The 19,825-nt window shown below is 40.5% G+C and overlaps 1 protein-coding gene across 1 annotated transcript in view; it reads right to left on the bottom strand.

Moving 5' to 3' along the window:
• Positions 1 to 574: 574 nt before the first annotated feature.
• TMOD2 (tropomodulin 2) overlaps positions 575 to 19,825 on the bottom strand; it is a gene marked incomplete at both ends in the record, with an annotated part of 31,959 nt that continues 12,708 nt past the window's right edge. Inside the window, 7 exon segments of the mRNA XM_079698775.1 lie at positions 575 to 646; positions 652 to 673; positions 826 to 856; positions 3,008 to 3,152; positions 8,675 to 8,818; positions 16,171 to 16,278; positions 17,871 to 18,001. Of these exon segments, the coding sequence (XP_079554901.1) occupies positions 575 to 646; positions 652 to 673; positions 826 to 856; positions 3,008 to 3,152; positions 8,675 to 8,818; positions 16,171 to 16,278; positions 17,871 to 18,001 (653 nt within the window).

Genomic DNA, 19,825 nt, shown 5'->3' with positions numbered 1-19,825 from the left:
TCTTGCTAAAATTTAAAAATTTGCCATTGTGGCTGGAAAACTTTAAAACATCTTTGTAGAAAGATATCCATAGAGTGATGTTAAAGATCGAATTTATGTGGAATAATCAGTAAAAGTAGGTATGCTAATTCATTTTGCTACTTGTGAGTCTGGTTTGAAGCTATTTTTGTGGGTGAAAGAATATTTCATACCTATTTGCTAAAGCTATGATTATGTATCAAAATGCTGTCTTCTTTTTATGAAGATGACACCACTGATCTTCAACCAGTAGGGCATGTGCATTTAGTGATTTTTCTGGAACTAAGGGAGAATTTGTGTTAAGTTGGTCACATTTTTTCACCCAGTGAAAGATTGGCAATACTAACTTTGTATGTGGTCAGCAGAACGCTTCTGATGTATTTAGCCTAACTCAAAGCTATGCATGTAAACAGAGATAGGCCTCTATCTTAATCACAGTTACAAACACATTTATATACCAAGTTCCTTTCAATGGTTAAAAAAAAAAAAGTTCATGTAAGAAAGCAAGACCGCCCAATATGAAAGTCACTAAACCATTTTCAATTGTTGTCACCCACTAAGATCTGCATAAGTCCATTGGTGCAAGTTGCCAGAGGTGCCCATGAGCAAATAAAACAATCGTATATGTTTAAAAATCCAAGACAAATACGTAGTGCTAAAAAAGAATAACAATTAAATTATTAGTTGTGTGGTTAACGGAAATGAACAACCTTTGATAAAATGGTCCCAAAGGAGAAGGAGAAGAGCTTTTGTTTTGAAATTGCCACCATGGTGAAATTGCCACTTCCTCTTCTTCTGGAAGTTTATCTTCGGTCTCCTTCAACTCGCTTTTTACGAACTAGGTGAGAAAGAAAGGTTTAAAAAGACAAAATGAAGGAATATTTCTTAAACTTCAGACAAACAACAATAATCACACAGAATAGCAATCTCACACACTTGAGAATACAGTTATCAAAAATTTCAATATTTAGGGCTTCCCTGGTGGTGCAGTGGTTGAGAGTCCGCCTGCCGATGCAGGGAACGCGAGTTCGTGCCCCAGTCCGGGAAGATCCCACATGCCGCGGAGCGGCTGGGCCCGTGAGCCATGGCCGCTGGACCTGAGCGTCCGGAGCCTGTGCTCCGCAACGGGAGAGGCCACAACAGTGAGAGGCCCGCGTACCGCAAAAAAAAAAAAAAAAAAATTTTCAATATTTAATTACCCGTGGCAATAAATGGAAATGATAGATTAGTCCAGTGTCTTTTGTAATTTACATTCAAATAAAGCTAAGTCTGATAGTTGGGAACTTGAATGTTAGAGCTCTACCATTTCTATGGAGTAGAAGGTCCAGAACAAACCCACGAAACACTGAACTTCTAAATATTTTCACGTTTACTTATCCACAACACATCTTCTCAGCTTCTGTGTAACTCAGTCACGAACTGGCTATAACTAACTCCCCAGGATGACACATTCACAATTCTGATTTTGGATTGAAAACCAAGAGGAGCTGCAAACAGAAATTTAATGTTTCTAAATCTGTTTTAAATGGAAACTTCGAAGCATCAACCTCCAAGGAAGGTATGATTCAGATGGCTAGCAAACTCAAGAGATTAAGCTTCCTTTAATCTGGTACTTAGTATCAAAGAAGCTGCCCTGACTGCCTTCCCAGTTTCTGCAACCCTCTTCTTCCCCCTCTCACCTCCCCACCTGCAGGCTCCTCTGGTGGATAGGAAGAGGGCTGCTCCAATCTTCCTGGACTTGGAAAAAAAAAAAAAAGGTGCCCTGGCTGTGGCCCTGCCTCAACTTCCCACTTTAAATAGCCCAGACTGCTCCTGCTCGGCTACAGAAAATTCAACAAAAGCTGCTGCCCACAGCTGCCGCTCCTGGTCTCAGGACTGCCTCTCCATTTACTTCAGACCTCTTGTTTTGCCTTTTTTCTTTGCTCTCTGTGCTGTTCAGATGAGGACCCATGTGTTTTCCCAGGAATCTTCCAACTGCTGCTCTAATCATTCCCCAAAGCCCTGTTTGCTGGGCTGCCCCCTGAGCCTCACCCTTTGCACCTTGGAGGCAGGCATTGCCATATGCCTGGCCAGCCTCTGGGTGCCATTCACTGAAACTTTGCTGGGCCTCAGGGTCTTGGGCAGCAAACTGGACACTAACATGTACCTGCCCCCTTCCGGTTCTAACCCTTAACTTCCATCTTGTCCACCATCTGAACCCTCTCCATGGCCAGCACTATATTTGGTGGGTCACCTTGTCCGGTTTCCCCGTCCAAGGTCTGGCATTCTGTCCCTGAACCTCAGACTGGAGACTGAGCTCTGTTATTGGCAGACTGCTTGCCAAGTGGACTATCTGCACCTGGATGGTCTTGCTCCACACTGCTTCAGGTGGCTGGGATGTCCCCAGACCAAGCCTTCCCAATCAGTCCCATCCTTTTTTTGCTGTGGTTGATCAGGACATGCCCCACCTCATTCTAAGAGAAGTCCTCAGCAAAGAGTGGGTAGCAGGAAAGATTAAAGAGAGGCTAACTGAAAAAGCTACTTCTGAGCTTAACCTTTAAAAAACATAGCTCTGTTAGGTCATTTCACATGTAAATCACCAATAACCATACTTAAACCCAAGTACAAAAGCACAGTCAGGAGTCAAACATAAGTGAATTGGGAATTTCCATGTCACTGTGTCCATCTTGTGGTGTAGATAACAACAGAGGGTGATTACATGTAAGAAGTAAGTAAAGGAGAAGTAAATGCACAAAGGAAATCAAGCAAAAATCAAAGCCTGTCTGGAAAAAAATGAACAAACAGTTCCTCTTGAAAGCATGCTACAATAAACCTTAAACACTGTGAAGATGATGAGGATTCCTATGACCACGTAATAATGTGCTTCTGATGAAGGGCTGACACCAAAGGCCAGTGGAAAGGTATCTGTGAGATGTTATATCTGAAGTGGAGAAATGAATGGTCATCCTGCTCTTCTAATTGCTAACAGCACATATTATGGCTGCATTACCCAGGTCATTATTCTTTGTGATGGCAGCTGCCACTCTTGTTCGTGGTCCTTGCTTGGTAAACTGATATCCAAACTTGAGGATCCTTGAATTCTCCTCGAGCATCTGGGCAATTTCCATCTCTACGGCTGTTCCCAACTGCTGTCTCTGATTGCAGGTGTGGACACATACAGAGAATGGCCAAGAAGGAAGAGGAAACAGTTACTCAAATGGGAAAGATGCATGGCTATTTGTTGAACAAAAAGGCAAAAGTCTCAAATTGAAAGGGACAAAATCACTTGAGGTATTTTCTCTCATACAGTTATTTGAGACCTGTTCCTTGTGGAGAAGCAAAATCCAACAGACAGCTGAATCTGCTGGCATGTTAAACTGAAAAGACTAAGCAAATTATTTATGAAGGAAAAGACAATTCCAGATGTAAAATTAAAGCAAAACAAACACTTGGTGTTTCCAATTACCCCAGTATCTGCTGTTTAAACAAGAGGTGTTTTTTTAAATAGTTACACTGTCTTATAGCAATAATCCAATTATGGAATTTTCTATTCTGGGGTCCATATCCAAAAATAACTGAAGATGGGCCATTCTCTCCCAACAGTCTCACTAAGAGATCCTCAAGAGGCTCTATTAAAGTGGTTTGAACTATAGCTAGTTGAATTATCAAACACTGAAGGGGTTACTGGATTACAGGAAAATCCCCTAAGTTTTCTGAGTTGGTGGAAAGAGGTTTTTTGTCTGTTTGCTTTTTAAGTTGAGACATAGAATAATAATTTTAAAAGTAGAGTTAAAAAACAGGGCATGTACATTTAGGAATTTACAGTTAAATTTAAGGAACATAGTATATTTTTTCATACTATATAAATTAATATTTTTAGAAAGTACAAAGAAAAGACAAACAAAAAAGGTGTGTAAAATATAAAAGCTCCCTTTCCCCAGTGTTCCCATTCCCCATACAGAAAGCCAGTTTGGCATGTAGTCTTTGAAACATTTTCTGTGCATTCATATGTCTACGTAATCACATGTACATTTAGGCTTTTTTCACATAAATGGGTCACACTAGCATATTGTTCTGAAACATGTTTTTATTCTTCATTTAACATTAAGAACATCTTTTCATGTAGGTAAGTATGTTTCCCTCATCCTTGTAAACAATTGCGCAGCACTGTATTGTAGTAAGTGATCATAATTTATTTAGCTTTGCTCTACTGACTGCTACATTCCTTTCCATTCCTATTCCAAACTATACTATGGTGAACTTCCCTTGCACACAGAGTATGTCCTGAGGCATTTCTGCCAGTGTGCCTGTAGGGCAAATTATAGCTGGGCCCAAGAGTAAACATGTTTCAAATTTTGATAAATTACTGACTTACCATCAAAGGTTGTGACAATTTTTACTCCTGCCGATAGTGTTGGAGAGCTAGTGTTCCCTACTTTAGCCAACATGGGATATTATGAATCTTTTTCACCTTTTTCAATCTAAGGGGTAAAAATTTATTTCACTTGTATTTATTTAATTGCTTCAATTTGCATTTCTCAAATTATGACTAAGAACAATTAATTTTCTTATGCATTTTTATTTCTTTGTTTGGAAACTACCAACCTCTCTCATTTGTATATTTTTCTACCAGCTTGTGGTTCCTGTTTTTAAAATTTATATATTAGGAAATTAGCCCTTTGTCAAACATGCTAAAAAAAACTTTGCTCAGTTTGTCTTTTGACTTTCTGATTAAGACCTTTTTTCATTTTCATATAGTCAAATTTATTAGTCTCTTAGATTTTATGTCATGTTGAGGAAGCCTCTCTACTTCTCATTTCTTCCATTTGTTTTATGATTTCATATATTTTAATATTTAAATCTTCATTTTACCTGGAATGAATTTTAGTAGAAGAATTAAGATAGAGCCCCAATGTAATTTTGTTCCAAAATGCTAGTGAGTCACAACATTGTAAATCAACTATTCTCCAATAGAAATTTTTAAAAAAATGCTAGTGAATAGACCCACCATCTTTTACTTCATTCTTTCCCCGCTGAGTTGAAATACTACCTTGCTGCAAAATTCTCAGGTGTACTTGGGTGTGTTTCTGGACCCTGTAGCTTTGCCAATTCTATGTCTGTGCCTGAATCATGCAATTTTGATTAAATATATTAAATATATATATATACACACACCTTTTAAATACATTAAATATATTAAAATATGTAACATATTAAAAGATATATTTAAATATATATATATCTCTTAAATTTGGAAAATTTAAGTATTGGGCAGATGAAGAAGAAAAGTTAATGGAGGAATTTTTGTGTTCTAGGCAAGTTCTAAGGCTTAACTCTGTTCCTCTTCTTTCTTTTCATCCAGCAACCTGTCAAAGGAGTCTCTCCCCAAGAAATGAACAAAATGTGATATTTCCAGTCAGAAAATAACAATTCTGGGTATCCACAGTATAGAGATTACTGTTCTCAGCAGTGTAGGGCCATGGGAGCGAGAGGCAGCAAAAAGGTAAGAGATACTGACCTCAAAGTTTCATGAGCAACTTTAGTTCATGACACACTTTCAAACAACGGGGCTGTATTAGAGATTGAGACTTGAGTTAAGGTCGGGGCTGCCATAGTTATGGCTTATGCCCCTGGGGTGGGCCAAAGGTGCTATCCAAGGGCAGAAGGAGCTCAAGATGGATGTAGCTGACTGAGGGGGATGACATAACACCCCTCTATTTCCCCTCACAAACCTTAGGCATTTGGAGTCTTAGATTTGGGTAATATACAGCTTGAGCATGCTGTGGTGATAAAAGGATATAAGAGCCGAAGAAAATTATATTGGGAGGAGGGCATATAAAAGAAGGGGAGAAAGTAATATAGCATAGAGCATCTTTCTTAGCCTGAGTCTTTTTTTTTTTAATTTGAGATCTTTTGTGTTGTATAAACCCAGGGCAACAAATGGGCACCAAAATTTCTTATAATTTGGATGTTTCTCTTTTTTATTTTAAATCACTAAATACAAAGAAAAAGAAACAAAAGTTAAGCACACAGTCCTTCAGATCACCTTTTCTGTGACCTTTTTTCTCTACTCAAATTTATTTAGCAGTTACCCATCTGTTTCATTAATATGCATCACTGATTGTTCTTCTCACAGGGGCACCTGATTAAATCATCACTTGTTTACCTGGAGCTTAGTCATGGCAGCTCACGCCAGCGCTGGATTCTCAGCAGGCCTTCATTTTGGTGCAGCTGCCTGCTGCAATGATGCTAAATTGGTCTCAGCTGCTGGCCCTTCCTGAGGAACCTGTCTTAGAGATTATTTTATTTCAGACCCTTCACTGTACAGATGAGGAAACTGAGGTCTACTTCTAACAGTCTATGAGTCAATGAAGAAAATTTGGATGGAAGAGAAGTTTTGAGTCTGAATTTCCTTCATTGGAATAAAGCAAGTAATTTTTCCAGTTGCTTTAGAACTTAACACTCTTTCTTATCATAAGTAAAGAGAAGCCATTTCAGAGGCGTACTGCGAGATGAAAGTTGAAAAATTACACAAATCCACCCCTAGATGACTGAGGACAGGAGATGAGGTTTGATGCTTCAGAGGGATTTAAGAGAGCAGACTTTATATTTCAGGGTCTTCTTCACATGCATTCTAAAAAGCTATTCTAAATTTTCAGGATTTCAGCTCATTTAATAGGTATAAGGTTGCTAGATTTAGTAAATAAAAAAACAGGACACACAATTAAATTTGAATTTCAATAAATAACAAATAATGTCTTAGTAAAAGTATGTCCCAAATGTTTCATGGGACATACTTGTACTAAAAATAATTCACTGTTTATCTGAAATTCAAATTTAACTGTATTTTATCTGGCAACCCTAACTAGGTAGTATCTTACAAGGAACTGGTAACAAAGTACCTGGAACATTATTTCAGATATGGGGTTTCACAATGGCCTGAACCAACACAGAAAGTTAAACATACTTTGGAATGAGGTATCCAAATCTGTCTTAGCACTCTTGGAAATATTTATGAAGAGTCCTCATAACTTCCTCCTGATACTAGCCTATTTGATATATATCCCTGAGCTATCACTTCTTTTCACTCACTTAATATTTCCTTCTAGCTTGTTTTCCTACTCTCCCACTCCCTAATTTACTAGCAGCTGGACACATTAGGATACACAGCAGCAAGCTTCCTAAGTGCGTACAGCCATGTGTGCACATTCCCAGGGATTCACTCCACACCTCTGCAAGGGAAAGCTGTTCTGATAATGCATCCCTTCTAGGGAGGGTGAGAGTGAGGGAGTACCTGTCTCCTGGTGGGGTTCCCCTGCTCCCCTGGCAACAAGGCTCAGGAGGAGTCTAGGGACAGAGGACCTGCACTGAAACAGCCCACTTGTTCTGGTTAGCAAAAAAAAAAAAAAAAAAAAAAGGAGAGCAGAGGGCTTCCCTGGTGACGCAGTGGTTGAGAGTCCGCCTGCCGATGCAGGGGACATGGGTTCGTGCCCCGGTCCGGGAAGATCCCGCATGCCGCGGAGCGGCTGGGCCCGTGAGCCATGGCCGCTGAGCCTGCATGTTCGGAGCCTGTGCTCCGCAACGGGAGAGGCCACAACAGTGAGAGGCCCGCATACCGCAAAAAAAAAAAAAAAGGAGAGTAGAACTATTCACGGGATCTGCTGGGGGTCGCCAGGCTTAGGCAATAGTCTTGGGTGGGACCCTGGGGCTTCATCACATCTTGGAGGGTCTAGACCAGGGATTTTCCTAGACATGCAGGGGTCACTTCCCCTACTGCCCGTCCCGTCACCCCACAGGGGAATGCTCACAGCACAAGTCTCTTTGCTTTCTCCTCTTTCTGGTCCATTCCAAGGCCCTTTATTCCAACTACACAGTGTCTAGACCTCGCAGATTCACTGAATCCCACCGCAGACATGTCCCTGTAGCCAAAGGGGAAGGGCACAGCATCATGCTGAGAACTGAGAGTTGCTATCTGAGAGCAGGAACCAGCTGAAACCAGCAGAGCGACTACAGCAACACTGTAGGCTGATGCTGGGAAAAAGAGGTCTTCAGGGTACAGGAGGGGGTGGCTCCAGGGAAAAGTGGCTTGCTTTGGCTGTTGGTGGGACCTGGAGCAATGCTGCAGCAGAGCTGAGATTGTGATCACACTGTGGGTATGGCCTACTACTCTAAGCCAGGCCATCTACTGGAACCCCGAGTCCTTGAAACAAGGCTCTGTGTCTAGCACCAGACAGCAGGAGCCCAGGACTGCTCTTTTGGCTCTGGCAGCCTCCAGCCAAGGACAAGGAGTCTGTTTCTGGGTGTGGCCATTCTGCTTTTCTCATAGTCCCAGTGAGAGGCAACAGCAAGGCTGGGGCAGGACTGCGCTGAAGTTCCTGCTAAGAGGCAAGGATGATGAAGGCTGAACAAAGCAGCTGTCAACACCTCTGCCCCCATCTCCTCTTTTTCCTCCTCTGGTGCCTGACTAGCGCAGGGCTGGGGAGAGCTTTCTGTCTCAGGTTTCCCCACTGTGCACCGTTTAATTATTAATATGCTCTCCCACACACCCTCCACACTCCGGAAGCTGTCATAATTTACCAGAAAGCCAGAACATCAAGTTAAATCACAGAACTTTGTCTTTTAACTCCCTCCATTGTGGTATTCCTACCTTTCACATGTACCCTGTGCATTAACTCACCTGGTTGTCGATCTTGATCTCTGTCAAGGTGTCATTTTCTTTGAGTGCCTCTACAAGGGCCAGGATCCCAGTACCAGTGATAAAATTGGATTCTATGTTCAGACTTTTCAAGGTCTTGTTTACTTTTAGCATATCTGCAAAAGCCTTATTATGTGAAAAAGAAAATAACCATTAGGGTTTCTGGAGATTTATTTACTAAGCTTCCCACCCCCACATTAAATACATATTTTTTACAGTACTTAAAGAAAACCTTAGTTAAATCATACTTTCACCTCCAAGTAACAAAGATAATAATTTAAAAATGCAATAAAGATAGTTCAGTTCAGCCGTCCAGACTTATGAATTTCACATACATGCAAAACTAAAAAAAAAAAAAAAAGGATACTGACATAGAATTAACAACTTTGTTTTTGTTTTTTCGGTACGCGGGCCTCTCACTGTTGTGGCCTCTCCCGTTGCGGAGCACAGGCTCCGGACGCGCAGGCTCAGCGGCCATGGCTCACGGGCCCAGCTGCTCCGCGGCACGTGGGATCTTCCTGGACCGGGGCACGAACCTGTGTCCCCTGCATCGGCAGGCAGACTCTCAACCACTGCACCACCAGGGAAGCCCAACAACTTTGTTTTATTGAGTAAGGACATTAAAAAAAAAAAAACTCACTACCATCTGTTATCAATGTCAATTTTTTTTTTGAGAAAACGCATTTTAACATTAGGAAAAGTGTAGAAAGGACATAATCTCAGAATTATTTCATTTTTTCCCTTTTACTATGAATGGATAAAAATTTTTTATCATTGACTAGCATTTGGGCACTACTTCAGGTCATCACAAATCAGGATTTTTCAAAGATAACTTTTGGAACCGCTGAAGACTCCTCCCAGTTCAAGACAGAAGACTGCACACATGAACCTGTCTGCTCCCTTTATTCCCAAAGTTTCCCACTGTCATGAAGAAAAGATATAATTTTTAAGTGGCTGGAACTCTCACAGTGCAAGAAAACAAAAAAAAGAGGGCCATTATCTTGAAGAATTGCTAAAATACAGAAAACAGAACGATTGGTGGAGAAATTAGCATAAAATTGCCTGAGATGCCAGAGGTAAAAGCTGATTAGGGTGTCTCATTAAAGAGCTGCCTTAGCGGGCTTCCCTGGTGGCGCAGTGGTTGAGAGTCCGCCTGCCGATGCAGGGGACACGGGTTCGTGCCCCGGTCCGGGAAGATCCCACATGCTGCGGAGCGGCTGGGCCCGTGAGCCATGGCCGCTGAGCCTGCATGTTTGGAGCCTGTGCTCCGCAACGGGAGAGGCCACAACAGTGAGAGGCCCGCATACCGCAAAAAAAAAGGGGCTGCCTTAGGAACAGGTGGGTCAGCTAGAGCAGGTGGTGAGCACACCATCCCTCCCTGCGGCTTCCCTGAAAAAAGAGCAACTGCCTGCACAACCATCAGTGAGAAATCTCCCAGGAAGAGGCTCTAGTGAGGGTGCTAGGTCCCAAGAGAGAAGCAGTGCAGAAACTGAGGCACCACCAGATACTGTGTCAGAGAAGGGAGAGGAGAGGCGGCCATTGCCCAGGAAGGAAATATACTGAAATGTATCCCTTGCAGAGTGAAGCCCTACAACCTGGAGCACTTGCAGAGGACTCCCTGGTTGCCTGCCAGCTTCTCATGCACACACTGCAGAGAAGGCCACCAATCAATTTACCTGCCTGCTTACAAAAGCACTCACTCATTCATCCATTCATTCAACCAAAAAAGACTATTTATCAGGCTTCTACTGTGTGCTAGCAGTAGAGAAAACAAAAATCCCTGTTCTAGGGAGCTTATATTTGAGTAGGAGGGGCAGAGTCAATAATTAATAAATAAAATATATGGCCTGTCAGTTGGTAACAAATGGAGAAACATAAAAGGGCTTCCCTTATAAGGGAGAGATCTGTTGGTGAACCAGATCGACATAACGGGAGAGGAAATAGTCCCAGTTTACACAAATCAGTTTTGTTCTCTATCTGGAAATATGACCAGGCAACCAATGATTACTAGACATATTAGGAAAACCAACACCATGAAAGAGAAAAGCCAAGTTGACCAAACAGGAGAACATGCCATACAGGGAACAGAGGTTATTCAGAAAACATAAATATGTAAAACTTCTAATTGTTATAGTCTCTCTCCACCCTGCCCTACTTCAAAAAAAAAAAAAAAGAAGAAAAAGGAGAAAGAAAAAACATTGTAGCCATAAAATAAATAAATACTGGCTATTACATATATTTTAAAAAAGAGGACAACAAACAAGAAAAAGTTTTGAAAATCTGTACTACACTGAAATTTTAAAAAGCAATGGGCATTTAGAATTATAAAATGATCATGGCTGAAGAGCAAGTTGGTGATCTAGAATACGGAACTGAGGATGTTTTAAAAAATGTAGAGTAGGGCTTCCCTGGTGGCGCAGTGGTTGAGAGTCCGCCTGCCGATGCAGGGGACACGGGTTCATGCCCCGGTCTGGGAAGATCCCACATGCCGCGGAGCGGCTGGGCCCGTGAGCCATGGCCGTTGAGCCTGCGCGTCCGGAGCCTGTGCTCCGCAACGGGAGAGGCCACAACAGTGAGAGGCCCATGTAACGCAAAAAAAAAAAAAAAAAAAAAAAAAAAAAAATGTAGAGTAAAAGACAAAGAGAAAATACAAGAGAAATATTAGGAGGTACGGAGGGAAAGATCCAGAAGCTCAACATTCATCTTACTGGAGTTTCAGAAGGACCAAAAAAAAGACAACAGAAAGGAAGAAACTATAAAATAATAGGGAAAGATTTCCCAGAGTTGAAGAAAGCTTCAAGTTTTTATCTGAAAGAAACTGCTGGATGCTCAGCAGACTAAATAAAAGACTATGCGAGCACATACAGGTGAAATTTCAGAACTCCAGGAGAAAAGAGAGAGTCCTAAAAGTTTTTAGCAAGAAAAATTTACTCACAAAGGAACAAGAATCAGACTGCCATTAGTCACCAGATTTTAAGGCCCATGAGAACAGAGATTTATATATTTATACAGCCAGATAATTGAAAATGCTGGTGATGTTTTAATGTTTTTGGAGTCAATCTATATACATAACAGAATATAATGACATAAAATGTATAAAGCTCAAATGTGTGAAATAATAGAATAACTACAATTCAGAGGTAGAAAAGGAAGGAGGAATAGAAAGTAGAGTGAGTACAGAACTGTCCTCATCTTTTCTAATGGAGAATCAAAAATTGTCTAAGATAATTAATCAAAAATATAAGTGCATGTATATTAGTGCTTTTCTACCCTGGTTGCATATTAGAATGACCTGGAAGCTTTAAAAAATATAGCAGTACTTGGGCCGCATCCCAGATGAATTAAATCAGAATCTCAGGCTGTGGCCTGGACAGTTGCTTTTTTAATTTGTTTTGTTTTTTGTTATTGAAGTGTAGTTGATTGATTTACAACTGCATTTTTGAAAAGCTCTCCAGGTGACTAATGTTCAGCAAGGATTGAAAACCACTTTAATTAAAGTCATACAGACAATGAGAAGAATGAAAAACAAACTGCTAATAGTGATTGCTCTGGGGAGCAGAACAAGGAACTTCTGAACTATTTTAACTGCTTTTATGGCAGAGAAGACAAGAAGAAGGAAGAGGAGAAGGAATCCAACTTGGGACAAGAACAGGGTTTCCAACCTCGGGTCTATTGACATGAAGCTGGATAATTCTTTGTTGTGGGAGGTTGTCTGGTGTATTGTAGGAGGTTTAGCAGTCTCTGCGACCCACGAAATGCCAACAGTACCCCTCCCAGTCATGACAACCCAAAATATCTCCAGCCACTGCCAAATGTTCCTGGAGGGCACAATCACCCTGAGTTGACAATCACTGGACTAGAAGAATAATCCTGTGTATTAGTCAAGCAGTTGCTTGAACTACCAGGAAGCTCAAGGATTTGGACTGATGCTATTGTACACCATGTAAATTAAAGTGCATTTATTCAGTGCTAGGTCTTTAGTTAGAATTAAGTGTATGCATTTTAATCAGAGCCCCAGAAGGGAATGCATCAAGCCTTCCCTTATGGACGCTCCAAGCTTTGGGATTTACTTCTATTACTAGAATAACAAAATGTCAGAGCAATTAGGCCTTTGTAAAAAAGTTGCAGGACCTCCTGGCAAGTAGCCACGATCCTGACAATTTCTTTTAAACTTGAGAAAACACTTTTCACATACTGAACAAAACAGGGAAGAGAGATCCAGCCAAACATAACCCTGGGCTGTAGGCCCAGGTTCACCACAGTTCAGCAAATATTTGAGCATCTATTACATGTGCTGGGGATAATAACATTAGTAAAACGAAGACTAGATTTCTTGAAGGTTACATAAATAATTAGAGTAGAAATACATTTTTAAAGAGAAGGTTTTGCTTTCAGTACTTTATAGAATTGCCCGGAAAAGCAGTTTCCTGCACTGTCCAAACCTGTACTATTCCAGCGGTAGCCACAGGACACAGGTGGCTATGAAGCCCTGAAAAAGCACCTGTTCTGAATCAAGATGTGCTGTAAATGTAAAACATGCATTGGATTTCAAAGATGTAGTATGGAAAAAATACTGTAAAAGACCTCATTACATCTTCACATTACATTTTGAAATGATGATATTTTGGATATGGTGGTTTAAATAAAATACATTATTAAGTTTAATTTCACCATTTTTCTTAATGTGGTTACTGGAAAATTTAGTTATACATATGGCTTACATTTGTGGTTCTCATTTTATTCCTATTGGAGAGTGCTGTCCGAAACTTCTGATTTTTATGTGGCATACCTGTTAATAATACGTAATAGCATTCTTTTACATATTTGGGCCTTTTCTCTACATTGGCATTCATTACTGTGGCAAGTTTCATTAATACTCCCTGCTATAGGTGTGCTATATGGACGTGCTTGGAGCATGGCAAACTGAATTTGATTACAGGTCACTTAAGTTTGCTTCCTGGCTTGGCCACATGCTGGGTAATCTTAGTTAAATTACTCAAACTCTGAGCCTCAGTTGACACATTTGTAAAATGGGGATAATGTCATCTCACATACACATAGCTGGCCTATATTCACAATAATCCCACAAGTACTTTGTTGAATCTGTTTCTGAACCTTACATAGAAAAGTCTCTTGAAGCTCTTGCTTTAATGCTGATTCATAATTCTCAACAGCAAGTTGTTTAGCCATAATAACAGTCTGAATATCTCTGTTGCCTGTGGGGTAATCAACCAAATTACAACCTATAGAAAAGTTCTTTCCTGACTATCGCATAGCTGAAAGGGGAACCACCTGGGGTCAGCCAGGTGAGGGCTGGACCATGTGAAGCCATCCAGGCATAAGGCTGAAAGAGGCTTTTTTTTTCACACCCTCAAGGGTAACAGTTTTTCCTTGAAGTTGTATGGTTTGCTTGTCACATGGCATACATTCAATACATAGTTGTTGGATTAAAAACAGTTACAAAGAGATTATTATATTTGAAATTTATTTAGTCCATTTAGCAAGTTATCTATTTGACTTAGAGTAGACGTTAGACTGCTTACTAGTAGTGCTGACAATGAACCATACACTATTTGCATCCCTGCCATTTTACTGTAAATAATATATTAAACAGAAATGACAAATCATTTCTTTATTTATCCCTTTAGTTACTTACTTACAAAATGTATTGTGAATATTTTTGCTTTATTGAAAACAAACCTACTAAAGGGCAGAGATTATACACAAAATCATACACAGATAAGAACCCTTAAATTGCTAACTTCACCTTACCAATAATCTAGTTCTGCTCTTTTTCTATTTTAATGATAGGTTTCAAATTCAAAACTGCTTTCAACCTACAAATTTAGATATGTAAGAATTGCTGGTGAAAACATCAGTTCTGTAGCTTAGCCCCTCTTTTACATGAGTGCTTAATTCAAATTTGCTGTCGTCATCATGGAAATATTGTCTAATGCTGAGAGGTTGGAGGGCATGTTCATTCATTCATTTAACAAGTATTTTACAAATATCTACTCTGTGCCAACACTGTGATGGGTAGTCATTACTTTCATGTTGTCCGTTTTTAATGCTATTTTTTTTTAACTTATTTTTGGCTGCGTTGGGTCTTCATTGCTGCACACGGGCTTTTCTCTAGTTGCGGCAAGCGGGGGCTACTCTTTGTTGCGGTGCGCGGGCTTCTCATTGCAGTGGCTTCTCTTGCTGCAAAGCATGGGCTCTAGGCGTGCAGGCTTCAGTAGATGTGGCACGTGGGCTCAGTAGTTGCGGCTCGCGGGCTCTAGAGCACAGGCTCAGTAGTTGTGGCACACAGGGTTAGTTGCTCCGCAGCATGTGGGATCTTCCCGGACCAGGGATCGAACCTGTGTCCCCTGCGTTGGCAGGCGGATTCTTAACCACTGCGCCACCAGGAAAGTCCCTAATGCTCTTTTAGATCTTCCAAAAGACATGTTACTTTAAATCACATCATCAAGTCAAGAAAACTTTCATTTTTCTAGCTTAATTCAAGTGCTGAGAATAAGATGCTGTAGAACCACTGATGTAGCCTGATGCTCAGGCTTCTGACAACCGCCATAGTTTAGCAAACGTACGACAGTGAGGCACAGTATGTAAATATAGCATAGCTTGGTGGTTAGGCATCCTGGTTGTAGAACAAGAAAGACCTGGTGGTGAATCCTGGCTCTGCCACTTGCTGGTTGTGTTACTTTGGAAAAGTTACTTAACCTTTCTGAGCCTCAAATTGCTCATTTGTTAGAGTGGGAACTAATAATAGTACATACCTCACTGTATCATAGTGAGGATTAGGTGAGATGATGTGAGTAAAGCACAGAGATCAGCACTGGCATTTACTAATTGTTCAAGAAATGTGAGCTATTAATAGGAGGGTTAACGCTGATAATGGCAATGGCAGTAGTATTTACTTGGGTCCAGGGGCTTCCTTATTTACCTGAATTATCTAAAGTGCATAGAAGGAATAGGGCTTTTGGTTGTTTATTTTTTTCATATTCTGGTTAACAGTATCAAACAAAAAATGTTTCAAGATTTGGTTGTTTAAAATATTTTTGAGACACATTAATCCATTTCAAAGATTAAAATGAAATATATGTTATCATTTTTTATATGGGCCGAGTTCCTGCAGGCTTTGGCGGCGGGGGGGGGGTTGTCTCATAATATCCATTTACTGGGACAGAATGTTACTGTAGATACAAACGTTTCAGAAAATTTGTACTAAGCACAGAACAAAAATCTAAATATTTATTTAGCTAAATAACAAAAAGTGTAGTGCTAACAAAATTCTAGTGAATTCAAAGTGCCTGACAGTTGGGTTCTTGTTTTACTGTCTCATTATAACTAATTTTGTTTATTAACTATACAGAAGATAAGTTTACCTGATCTGAACATTGTTAATTGATAAAACAAATTAAAAATAGCTTCTAATGAATTAAATATTTTCATGTTATATTTCTAAGAATTTTACTCACAATCGCCACAGGGTCATTGCTGCGGGTTGCGGCCAGGCTGAACTTTTTCACGTGAGTATTGGTCTCCAGAGCCTTTGCAAATTCCTTCAGGGTTGGAATTGGAATGTTCTAAGATGAGGAAGACACAGATCCTTGATGAATCATTCTGCAGCACCTTCACCCCAAGCTAAGGACCAACAGCTTTTAAATACCTTGTATGTTTAGATGTTATCCTCTCTAAAAGACTTTCATCACCCATTCTCTAGCAACCAACCTATCCTAAGCCAAATAGCACCACTTAGTGTCCAATAAGGGAATCTAACACAATGTGACATCTGGCATCACTTCTGTTTGCCCTACTGTCCAAATTATGCATACAGCACACTTTCCTCTTTCCTTTTTTCATTGTCTATATTTTAGCCAGACTGACCTGCTTGCCATTCTTTTACTATCCCATGGTCTTTCTTTCGTCCATACCTTTAGATATGCTTTTCCTTTTGCCTAGAAATTCCTTTATCCTTTGCTCTAATTCCTACTCAGCCTTCAAGACCCAGCAGAAATATCACCTCCTTGGTTTATTGGCTCTCCTAGGCAGGATCAAAATTTTCCTTACCCACAGTTCCACATTTGGGGGCTGACCACATCATGTAATTATTCGCTTAGGGTTTTTCTCGTAATTTAAGTTCTTCAGAATGAATACCACGTGACTCTTAACTTCCTCTTCCATAGCACTTAGCCTAGTACTGGGCACTGGGGAGGCAGACAATACGGGGCACAGCTAGAGGCTAATGTGAGTTTACAGAGCACTACAGGCCAGCTCTGTGACTGTGGGCAACTGAACGTCTTTAAGTCCCACTAAGGATTCAATGAGATAATGAATTTCAAGTATTTAGCAAAGGATATGGCACATAGCGAGTACTTAATAAAAATCAGTTAATATTATTAAATGCTAGAAACTGGCCCAAAAAGAATGAACAAAAAAGATGTCAGGCAGTTCTCTCTCTCTCTCTCTCTCTCTCTCTCTCTCTCTCTCTCTCTCTCACACACACACACACACACACACACACACACACATATCTTACCCTCCCTTTGAGAGTGACATGACTTATGGTCAAAGAAGAAGTGACAATGTGTGACTTCAAAGAATATGTCATAAAAGGCACTGTGGCTTCCAGCTTAGTCTCTCTTTTTTTCTCTTGGATCACTTGCTCTGGGGGAAGCCAGCTGTCATGATGTGAGGACACTCAGGCAGCCCTACTGAGAGATCCACGTTCTGAGAAACTGACGCCTCCTGCCAACAGACACGTGACTGCGCCATCTTGGAAATGGATTTCTGTGCCCACGTCAAGCCTTCACACAAGTGCAGCTCTGGCTGACAGCTTTACTATAGCCTCATTTGAGACCCTGAGCCACAACCATCCAGCCCAGTCACTCCCAGATTCCTGACACTCAGAAATTATGTGAAATAATAACTGTTTGTTGTTTTGGAGTAATTTGTTACTCAGCAATAGATAACTAATACACTGTGTATAACACAAGTACTGTGATTCTTTTCAAAGAATTCTAGGAATCACTCTTTTTTTAAAACCCATTTCTTTCAAATAGGATATTGTGCCTCAAAATCCAGTAAGTACAAAGGATTTTAAACAGGTGTAAAACAGGCAATCAGTCATCTCCAGTAAGTTTTCTGACCTCAACGGACAACAATCATAATGAAATACCTTAATGTTGTTGAGGTTGACCTCTTTCAGGCTGGGGTCATTGGCTTTCATCTGCTGCAGACTTACTTCCACATTTGTGGGATTGGGTGGTTCCTCAAATACTGGCTTGACCTTTTCACCTTTGACCACATCTAAGACACAAGTTTTAATTTTAAAAATAAAATGTAAGGGCTCGCCCATAAAAATCAGAGACGACGTCCCCCAAAATGACCTTCCTTTCATATGCTCTGATTCCAATAATACTCCGATATCAATGACAGTAAGCTTACTCTCAACTAAGCAAGCCCAGGAATGGTATGATTCTGAGTTACAGCCTCAAAGGTGGGTGTTTTTCACCTGCAATGAGAAGTCTCAGTGGCTGATGCTCCATGGGGCCAAAAGTGCAGGAGGCCCTACAGCAAACTCCAACACCCAAAAGAATATCCATGGGTAGTTACTGCTGCTCCATATGGACCTCTTTCAGACTATAATAACCAAACCAAAGAATCTAAGATGCAAAAAAATGAGTCTCTTTATTTCCCAAACCTTAATCCTCCCCTGGCCCACCCTCCTCTGAGTTCCATTTTGGAGCTTTAATTTTGAGGATGGTATGGGAAGAGAAATGAATAGAAAAGAAGAATGGAAGAATTCTCAAAAGCAGTTAACAGAAGATGTTTGCAATATATGTAACATACAAAGAGGTCATATCCCAAGATACACAGAGCTCCTACAAGTCAATAAGACAACCCAATTGAAAATGAACAACTAATGATCGGAGGAATCTGTATCAGTCAACCAAAAATGATAATAACTAATTAAACTCTGAAATTTAAAAATGAGATACCATTTGATTAGCCAAAAAATGTAAAAAGAGAATATTCAGAGTTGGCAACAATGTGGAGGAAAAAGCATCCTCATACATTGTTGGTGGGAATGTAAACTGGTACAAATTTTCTGGAAGAGTAATTTGGCATTATCTTTTTTTTAAAATTTATTTTATTTATTTTTATTTTTGGCTGCGTTGGGTCTTCGTTGCGGTGCACGGGCTTCTCACTGCAGTGGATTCTCTTATTGAGAAGCACTGCGTGCGGGCTTCAGTAGTTGTGGTGCACGGGCTTAGTTGCTCCGCAGCATGTGGGATCTGCCGGGCCAGGGCTCAAACCCGTGTCCCTGCATTGGCAGGCAGATTCTTAACCACTGCGCCACCAGGGAAGCCCGGCATTATCTATTAAAATATAAAATGTGGATACTTTATGACCCAGCAATTCTATATCTAAAAGTCTAATCTACAGAAAAAGTAGCATGAATATATATATTTATGGATGTTCACTGACACGTTACTTGTGACAGCAAAACATGATAAACAAAATGTCCATCAGGGGCTTCCCTGGTGGCGCAGTGGTTGAGAATCTGCCTGCCAATGCAGGGGACACGGGTTCCAGCCCTGGTCTGGGAAGATCCCACGTGCCGCGGAGGAACTAGGCCCGTGAGCCACAACTACTGAGCCTGCGCGTCTGGAGCCTGTGCTCCGCAACAAAAGAGGCCGCAATAGTGAGAGGCCCGCACACCGCGATGAAGAGTGGCCCCCGCTTGCAGCAACTGGAGAAAGTCCTCGCACAGAAACGAAGACCCAACACAGCCAAAAATACATAAAAAAATAAAATAAAATAAAAATTTTAAAAATGTCAATCAATGCCAAACTGTTAAACAAGTTATAGCATAATCACATAATACGATGTTATCTATTCATTAGAAGAATGAGGCAAACCTACAGGTACTGATAAGAGAAGAGAATCACAACTTGAAAAAAATGTTAATGAAAAATGAAATACTTAGGTATAAATCTAACTATATATATATATACATATATATATATGTATATGTGTGTATATATATATATATATATAATCTGCATGAAGAAAACTACAAACCTGTACTGAAAGAAATCAAAGAAGAACTAAATGGAGAGATATTCC

Source organism: Hyperoodon ampullatus (assembly GCF_949752795.1).
Source record: "Hyperoodon ampullatus genome assembly, chromosome: 3".
Lineage (NCBI taxonomy): Eukaryota > Metazoa > Chordata > Mammalia > Artiodactyla > Ziphiidae > Hyperoodon > Hyperoodon ampullatus.
Note: the sequence above shows the minus strand (reverse complement) of the source record. Positions and strands in the feature narration are given on the sequence as shown.